Raw genomic sequence first — 9,738 nt, forward strand, 5'->3', positions numbered from 1 at the left:
TAGTCCTGTATATCTTATTCATTTGTCAAGTAATTGATCAAAGACCTCATACTTGTGTATGGCCCATGAAAGCACAGAAATAACAGTGAGCCACAAAGCTAATTTGTGCTTTTTGAGATTTAGCTTAGATTTATGCTCTCCCACAGCATTGTTTCCAATTTAGAGACCATAGGACTTCTGAAGCTTGGGGTTTGCCCCCCCCCAAAATTCTGTATTCTATTTTCAAAAGAATGTGCATGAAGAGGAAAAACTCAAGTTAGCAAAAATGAGCTCCTTCTGGTTTATTGTAAATTTATTTTCACATATACATTCTAGTTTAATCTTAGTCAAAATATTATATTGCTCAGGAATATAATTTAAGGGGCAAAACAGATTTTCATCCTGCACTGAAGTTACTATACATAAGAATCTTAAGAATTTCTGGGAGAATAGAAACAATGGCTTTAGGTGTCAGTTCTTCTGGATGGATGTTTTGAATCCATCATATTTTGAATCTACCAGAACAGTCAGTTCTTTAAGAACTGGGTCTTCAAAGTTCTTTGTTCCTCGCTGTGTGGATTGCGTCAGGTGTGCAGCAGGAGCTAGAGAAACGTTTTTTGGGATGTGAACGCCCACTGCCCAGCTAAGGAATGAGAAGTGTATGAGCTACTTTGAATGTTTACATGCTGTGAAACACATGCTATTAAACAAAATAGTAAATGATGTTTCTTCCCCATGGCGTACTTTCTTGTTCTGTTTTGAACGTTTTGTTCTTCTATCTGTATACTTTAATCTAAATGATTGAGATTTCATTTGACAGTGTTCTTGTTAGTAATTTAAACATTTTTGCAACCTAAAGAAAATATGTGACAAATATATCTAGAATTAAAACAAACTAATTTTTATGATACTCTCACAGAGAAGTGTGTTTCTTAATTTTGATACTAGCTCATACTTTCTAGAATCTAAATAGTTTAGGGGCAAGAATATCATGGCTACTGTTGTATCATTTATGTTGCTCTAAGCAAATATTTTGGTTTTGATGCTTCCTCGCTGGTTAAATTAGTTTCCTTTTCTATTATACAGGCAAGGAAAGCTTTAATGATGATATTTTTCTCCAATTTTCCATTCTCCTGGATTCACCACTCTTTGGTCACTTTAGCACTCAATGCTGTCATTGTTTTACTTGCAATATATGTTCCTGACATTAAAAATGTATTTGGCATAATTGGTAAGTTTTCTGTTTCAAAAAAAAAAAAAAATCCATATAATAAATAAAGATAAGATGGATGAAATTAGTCACCTGCCCTCACATTTGAATCCTCTTTTGTTTTGTTTCGTTTTTCCCCGCCCACTTAAAGGTGCCAGCACATCAACATGTTTGGTTTCTATATTCCCTGGACTGTTTTATCTTAAACTTAGCAGAGAGGATTTTCTCTCATGGAAAAAGCTTGGGGTAGGTTGGATTTTTTTTTTTTGCCTTTTAGGAATCTTATTTTAAGAAATAATTTATCACTTTATATTAAATATTTTATCTACATCAAGAAAGATGTCTATTGTGAAACATAAAGTACACTATTGGGCTGGGTGGAGTTTTAAAGAATACTCTTAATTGGTTTGGTTTTCTCCCCCGTTATTTCCACAGGCCTGTGCTTTGCTCGTCTTTGGTATTTTGGTTGGGAGTTTTAGTTTAGCACTCATCATATTTGATTGGATTAATAAATGAAAGGAATATTTCCCCACTTTTTATGAAGAATAATTTACCATCATATGCAAGAGGAATGATCTGGAAGGTGCTTGGGATAAATCCTCCTTATATGGGCTAACATTTTTATAAAAACCAACAGAAAAACAGAACAAAACAGTAGGAAGTAGGGGAAAGTGGGGATACAGTGGTTTTTCTTTTCGTTTTGTTTGTGATAAATTATATGTAACAGAACATTTGCCATTTCAACATTCTTCACATATGAAACAACCTCACACTGTTCTTAAATGTATTGGGTCAATCTTTTGTTTGCTTGTTTATTTGGGGTTTTATTTTTTGTTGTTGTAATACTGTTTGTTTGTTTTTTGTTTTTATGGGAAATCAGTGTATTACATTGATACAGAAAATTGCATCCTAGCTGTGGGTTGATTTTGTCAACATTAGTCTCTGGTAACAGTATGTGGGATTATGCCACTTGCTATTTTGTCCTGCCTCCAGATCCTGGCTGAGAAACTTTCTGTTGCTCATTATGCATTAAAGCTGTGACAATGACTGTGTATTGGAAATTTCTCTGAGTGTTCTCCGTTTGTCACTAACACGGGATTTATTCTTGGCAAGCGGAGACAAATATTGATAATTCTATCACGCTTTGTTTGGGAGTTGTAAATCATTTCAGTCTTCCCCCTGACATGGCTTATTACCAGAAGCGAGATCTCCTGCCTGCAAGTATTCTATGTAGAGGGCTCTCATTAGCAGTCTACCAAAGCTGGATGTATCGGTAAAAATGTAATCATACCCAGGTGTGGATGTAAAGTAGTGAATTGCATACAAAGTGATCATTTGCACATATGGAAATGGATGCAGGTGCTCTTTGCTTCCCACTGAGGAAACTGGGCCTGAAAAATTGATAAGTGAGCTGTTCTTTTGGATTAAGATACTTCTTCGGAGACTTGACAGTGTCATGGTGTGATGGAAATAGCCCAAACTTTTGGATGAGAAAGACTTGAGTTTAGATGTCAGTGAATTTAGGCATACTATTTCACCTGTCTGAGCCTTAATTTTCGTATCTATAAAATTGAGTTAATAACGTATTATGTAAGATTTATTCTAAGGATTAGATGGGCTTATATAAATTAAGTGCAGAGTGAAAAAGGCTCTCTTAATAGATTAGATGTTTATCCCCTTTCTATGATTTCTTCATCTGGACCAGTCAAAAGAATTTGCTTTTAATCAAGGACATGGGAACACATCTTGAATTTCTTCTTTTTCCATCTTGCACAAACTAGTATCTTCAGGATCTTTCTCTGGCTTTCACACACAAGGCCCCAAGTGCACAGTTTTGAGTGCTTTCCCACAGTTTTACCCCAGCTGTATTCAACTACTAATATTCTCTTTAAACCAGGCACTTAGCATGGCCCCAGAGGCACATCAGGCATGGCCTCCAGTGTGGCTTCAGGTCAGCCAGAGCCCATCAATCTGATAAACTATTACTTGTACCTACTTTTTCTGTTTATGGAGTTATGGATCCAAATACAAATAGGAGTTCAGCTGCTTAAATAAATCTACCTTCAGTAACACTAAAATAACCCTAAATCTGCAACAGATGCAAGGGTGCCCCCTGGGGCAAATGTTAAGTGTGATGACAGCTGGGTATCAATTAATACATTTGTCACCTGCTCATAGGATAGGATCATGGGAGGTTTGACAAAGGGACAAGTAACCTGTTGAACACTGCACAAAACTTATTAAAATTGAAGGAAATTGTTTACGGAGGCATTTATTTTTATTTTACTTCAACATTCTGCCTTACGTAGTTGCCTGTTTGGAGTTAGGAGGAAGCTAATAAGATGGGTGGTAGGAACAGTGCCCCCTTTCCGGGATGACCACAGACCCATATCCAACTGTTCCTCAGCATTTTCCTGGGAAGTCCAGGCCTTCTCACTGTGGGTTAATGTTCATAATTTATTGGGTAATAACTATTTAAAATAAAACTAAGTAATCCACGAAATATATATATACTTTTTTTTAACATTTGGAGACTTGTTTGCTAAATTAAAACACTTGGAGTGCTAAGAATATAAATTACATTTGTATATTGAGGGGAAATATTTAAAAAGTACTTTTTTTTCTTTTTTTAAAAGCAGTGTTTACTCGGGAGCTAAGCATTCAAATGGTTAAAACAAACCTTTGAAGTTAACACTCCATTAAGATGAATGGGGGTAATTCACACCTCTGCTGGTGCAGTATTATTTCTGTCTGGCTGCAGAGAAAACAAGACAGCAGTGCCTTGATTTACTATGTGGAGGCCCTTTAAAACACCCAACGTCTGGAAATCTTTGAGGTTTTTATTTTTTCTTCTTCGTCTTTTCCATCTAGAGGCAAGATCTGAAATTCAGCACAATCTAGGTAAAAAAATATTTGAAATCTTCAAAGTACCATAGATTCTCCACTAACTAGCAATTGGATGGGTAGCAAATTACCAGATCAACCCAACTGGCTTTGTGTGCTCCTGTCTTGTAGCCTCGTCTGCTTCCTATAGTATCATCTTTTAAACTTTAGTTTAGTACCCTGGTAAATTTACCAATGGAAGAACAGAAACAAAACTATCAAGTAAACTTTACAAATGTTTTTAAATGAATTATGAATTGATTGTTAGCCTTCACCGTTCTAGTATGCACTCCTAAAAACATTTTTAACTTTGCAAACTCTCACATTCTATGTTTGCGTACATGTGAAGGGTCACCTTTAAGAACTTTTTCCTCCTCCTCCATATACTGGAGAATGAAATGAGCAGAGATCAGCTGGGCAGGATTAATTTCTTTCTCAAAGTGTTCTGCAATTTGCAGCAGTGCTATTTTATATTTGAAATATATATTCCACCCATTGGTAGAAGTGCTACAGCCATTTGACCCTGAAGAAAGGGTTCGCTTTAGAGCCTAGAAGTAAGGTTATCTTTGTAGAAATGAAATGGTGAGCATTGTATGCGATGTTAATGAATTAGAAAGATCTCTTTTTAAGGGAAACAGAATTTTCCTTTCTCCTGTCTCTGCCCTGCTTGTGTGCAGGATCGGGTTACTTACTGGATGACCTGCGGGTAGCTGGGTGTGGAGAGTATTTCCTCTCTGGGCTGTCTCTAGTGCTGACACTGCCAGTTACAGTACACAGAAATGGAAAATAGATGCTTGAAACAAAGGGACTCAAGCTGAATTAATTTTATCCCGTTTTTCTTCTCTTGGCGTGTTGACAGAGCTCTGTGGCTATGATAGAATTAGTCCTGTGTTAAACGTACTTTGCTTCCTGCAAACTTCTGTGCCTGGATTTTGAGTGGCATAGCTTTCTGCCTTAGAACTTCTTGGAACATTTTACAGTAGTGAGAAATCTGTACTTTTAAACACACTAATTCATTCTTCTACCAGTAGTCCTCCTACAGTTAGAGTCTTTCCAAATGAAGGAGGACAAATGGAAAACAAAATCTTGCTGAAGGATAAGTAAATCATTGCCATCACAATTCTTTCTGTTTCTCAGCCTTCCTAAACAGTCTGATGTGTGTTTTTACTGTCATCGTGAGCCATAGTCCTAGTTTGCCAGGCTGTCAGTCAAGACAAGCAATTATGAGGAGCAGGAAGACTCATTTTGGCTGATGGCCAGATGAACAGGTGGGAGTGAGAGGTTTATGCGCCTATGGGACAAAGTAAATAGGTGGAGAGGGAAACTGAGTAGCTAGGGGGTAAGAAACAGATGGAGGAAAAAGACATTGTAATGTAGGATGCTATAAAGAAAAAAGGAAGATTACTGCAGAGAATGTATGTCACTTGTTTGAATGTGTTTTTATCTAATGTTGATCATTGGGCTGATGTACAACACAACAAAAGGGCTGGCTAATTCATTCAGCAAATATTTACTGAGCAGCATATATTATGTACCAGAAGTTGTGCTAGTCCTAAAATTGTGAAGCAAATTTGCGTTTTGTATTTTGGATAAATGGAAGAAGATCAGTCTCATAAAATGTTAAGATAATGGTAAGCTATCACTTCTATGAGAGGACCAGGCACTATGCCAAGTGTATTATCTAATAATCTGAAATACAACCTGAGGTACTACAGTTATATTCCCTATATAAATAGATTAGAAATTAAAGTTAGTCCATTTTGACCAGGGCTACAATAGTTGGTCTTGCATAGAATAGGAGACAAATATGGAGAACTCATATTCTTATTGGGGGAAAAAAAAAAAAAAGCCAAACTGGAACAGTAGAGAACAGAAGACCTCCTGAGGCTTTCAGGGCCTTGAGATAGTCTTTAAACCTAGAATGGAACCTATCCCTTAAGACCACCTTTTAGTGAAATAACAGTATGGCACGTAGAATAAAGGATGCTACCTGTAAGATCAATGCCTTTCTTAAAACCCATTAGTGTGGGACCAAAAGGTCAATAATTTCTTAAAACCAAAGATAAGATGATAAGGGGACAGAGAAACTAGAGTACTAGAAAGGGAACGAACAACACAAAGAGCATGGTGATACACTGTATTAAATGTAACTAATGTCACTGAACAATTTGTGTGGAAATTGTCAAATGGAAACCTAATTTGCTGTGGAAACTTCCACCAAAAACTCAAAAAATATTTTAAAAAAGAAAAAGAAAAAGAAATTTCAGAGAAAGTATGAAGTTGTCTAGGTCCAAGGTCACACATTCAGAATGCAAAATTAAATTTGACTATAAAGTCTGTGTGCTTAACTATCGTGCCAATTAAGTAAACTCAACTGAGAGTACTTTTACAGAAGAGTTCTGCTCTCAATAGATACACAATCAATGCTGACTATGTCGAAGGCTGCTTTATTATATTAATTTAAAATGTTGCACCTAAGTCTGTTCTGTCAGACCAGCCAGACACCATTTGGGTCCACTTTGTGTCCTTTGAGTCATTGTTTATTCCTATTGCATTATTGTTTTTTCTTGGTGAAGTGTTTTAGAGGAAATTCTGGACAAAGGAAAGAAGTATGGGTTTTAAATGAGGACAGAAAATGTATTCCAATCTATGTCAGTCAGACTTTGAGAAAACTTAGATGCCTAGAAATGTCAGAAATCCAAATTTCTGTATTCTGTTATTCTCTGCAAGTACAATTTTAAAAAATTCAAGTGTAGCTCAGGCCATCAATAATCTAATTCCATTTTTCTAAGACTTTTGGATTTCTTTTGAATCTTTAGAACCACAAACTAGATTTTGGGGACAGTTATAAGATTACCAGCTTATTATTATTATTATTTGCAAATTAAAAAGTGTCACATATCACCATACTTTAATATGAAAAATTAAGAAAGATCACACTATTAAAAAATACAATTCTTTAAATTCAGCAGGTCTAGATTTGTGAAAAATTTATTGCATAGTCCTTATTTTTCTTATCAAGGATCAATGAAAACTTTCTTATGGCCCAACATTTGGAAACTACCAGTTAAGAGCTCTGGTAGCATAGTGGCTAAGGCACTTGACTGCTAACCAGAAGGTTCAAATCCACCAGCCACTCCTCAGAAGGAAGATGGGGCAATCTACTTCTGTAGTGATACTGCCTCAGAAACCCAAGGAGGGGTTGCTATGAGTTGGGTCTGATTCGACGGCACATAACAACAACAAGAAGTTTGTTTTTAAAAATTCATTAAAGATTTATTCATTTCTAAGACTCATTGCCGTCAATCATTTTATATTTAGAAAGAAGACTATATAAAAACAGATCTTGGTTACAAAAGTAAATTAATGACTTAGTTGAGTCCTCCCCCACCAACAACTGGTGATTCTGAACTTTGAAAAAATATCGAAATAATTCCTGGCTTACAAATTTACAAAAAAAAAATGGCCAGCTTTTCAGGATTTAGAAAAATCACTTAACAGAGCATTTCTACTATAAAACTTCATTGGTTTGTATGTTATATCTAAAAGCAATCAGTAATGATTATGCCATGATAATATTTACATTTTACAGGGAAGTAAAATATTTGGAGACCTCCCATGTCTCTAATGAGATGTCATTCATTTGCATTCAGATACATTGTTTGCTTTCATTCACCCAGAATAGTTCTCAACCTATTAGCTAACCAGACTAAATAGAATTGCATTCATGCATTTTAATGTCAGTGTAAAAATGGTTTTCCCAATTTTTTTCCTCTTTAATCAACTCCCCCAAAAGGTGTCTAATCACTCCCAGACTTAGCTACTTAAACATTTCACAGTGTTGTCACTTCTGTAGTAAAACAAAAAGAAACTTGATTTTTGTAAGTCAGAGAGCCATACTCCAACAACCTGGAAATTTATTCTGGTGCTATAACATTGTTGAACTCTTTTTCCAATCTCATTTGGGATGTTTTTGCCTATCACATAGGTATATGGCATTGTAAGTATAGATGATAGGCATTCATTAGTAAATTAGTCCTGGAGCTCACAGTCCAATACAGTTGATATGTATTGTAATATCCTGAAGGACAGGGTTTGGCCACGGTGCCTGCCATGTGCATATTAGGCCATTAGTGAGTGTTTACTGAAAGAATGACATAGCTTGGCGGGTGGTATATGGACAGTAAAGGCTATGCAGGACAAGTGGGAGCTCACTGCCTTCCAGGTGAGCTGGCGTTTTGTGAAGGAAGTAATTGCTGAAGTAAATTTGAAAGACAACCCGTGTAGAGATAAGAATGGGATGAAGGCATTGCTGCTCAGAAAAAAAAAAAAAAAAAAAAAACACTAACATAGGTGTGGGCAAGTACAAGGTCTGTTACTGGAAATGATAAATACACATTTTGTCTGGAGCAAAGACTTAATGACGGTTTGTGACAAAAAGCTGAAGCACCCTGGTTGTAGAGAACCCTGAAAATTAGGCTACGTCTGGACTTTATAGCGAGCAGAAAGTAGGTCTCCACTGACAGCCTTTGAGCAAGGCATGATCAAAAATGGTGGCAGAGAAAGATTAATTGTCTCCCTGCATTGGACTATAGCCATCACCATCATTTTCTAAAAGCTATATGAAAAAGAAATTTCAGCCTTTAAGGGCTAGACATCTAAAAACCCAAACTTAATTTGTCCCAAAGCCTCAGCTCCAGGAACGATGAACTTTTTCTGGTGTTTTGGTAAATCCTTAATGCCCTCAGATCTTATCAGGGCTTTTGGCATCTTATGAGACTCCCCATGATTTCCTGCGTCCTTACTTTCCCACAATCCATTCATTTTATTTTCTCTATCTTCTCTAGGGCGCCTCATGCTGTGCAAAACCTAACTCAACACTCACCTCCTTTGGAAGACTGTAACTTCATGTAACTCTGCTCCATTACTCAGAAACCACACCCCCAACAGCTTGTTTCATTTACAGTTGATTTCTGTAAATGTGACATTCTTCTATATTTATATGTCTAATCTCATTGTTGGATTGACACCATAGCTGCAATAGTGGGCTCAGATACAGCAAGGACTGTGTGGATAGTGCAGGACTGGGTATTGTTTTGTTCTGTTGTACATAGGGTTGCTGTGAGTTGGAACTGACTGGAAGGCACCTAACAACAACAATCACATCACAGTAGCCTTTAGGAAAGACACTAGTCTACCAGCCCCTTTATATCTTCCGTTCAAGACATGCCTCCCCTTCCCACTCCACTCCACCCAGCTCAAAGACTTCATGGACAGTGTTGTATCCTTGGTAAAGGTTGATGGTTTATGACTTTGCCCTGAAGAACAAAGGATTTTTTTGAAGCTGAAGTCCTATGGGATACATGAAGCATAGACTTTCACTGGCTCCAGGTTCTTTTCCACCAGTATACAGAGAACTTCTAGAACAGTCCTCACCAAGAGAGAATCACCTTGTATTCCTCCCTCCTATCTTTGCTGTCTTCAGTTTCTATGGATATTAACATGGTCAGGCACCATGAACATAAGCATTCAAAACAAAAACTATTTTATGCAGGCTTAATTTTTTTTTTTTTTTTTTTTAGGATTTGGGTGAAGATTTACAGAGTAAATTCACTTTTTATACAGCAGTTCACATATACTTTGTCTCATGTCATTGACCAAAATTT

General features: G+C 36.6%; 1 protein-coding gene across 1 annotated transcript in view; it reads left to right on the top strand.

The window, feature by feature from the left end:
• The window catches only part of SLC38A6 (solute carrier family 38 member 6), a 91,344-nt gene extending 89,639 nt beyond the window's left edge, over positions 1-1,705 (top strand). The window contains exons 14-16 of the mRNA XM_007949084.2: positions 1,066-1,210; positions 1,341-1,435; positions 1,625-1,705. Coding sequence (XP_007947275.1) covers positions 1,066-1,210; positions 1,341-1,435; positions 1,625-1,705 — 321 coding nt within the window. The remainder of the gene's footprint in view (positions 1-1,065; positions 1,211-1,340; positions 1,436-1,624) is intronic.
• Positions 1,706-9,738: the final 8,033 nt, after the last annotated feature.

The sequence above is a fragment of the Orycteropus afer genome, unplaced genomic scaffold, assembly GCF_000298275.1.
Source record: "Orycteropus afer afer isolate SDZICR_OR568_19922 unplaced genomic scaffold, OryAfe1.0 scaffold00237, whole genome shotgun sequence".
Taxonomy (NCBI): Eukaryota; Metazoa; Chordata; class Mammalia; order Tubulidentata; family Orycteropodidae; genus Orycteropus; species Orycteropus afer.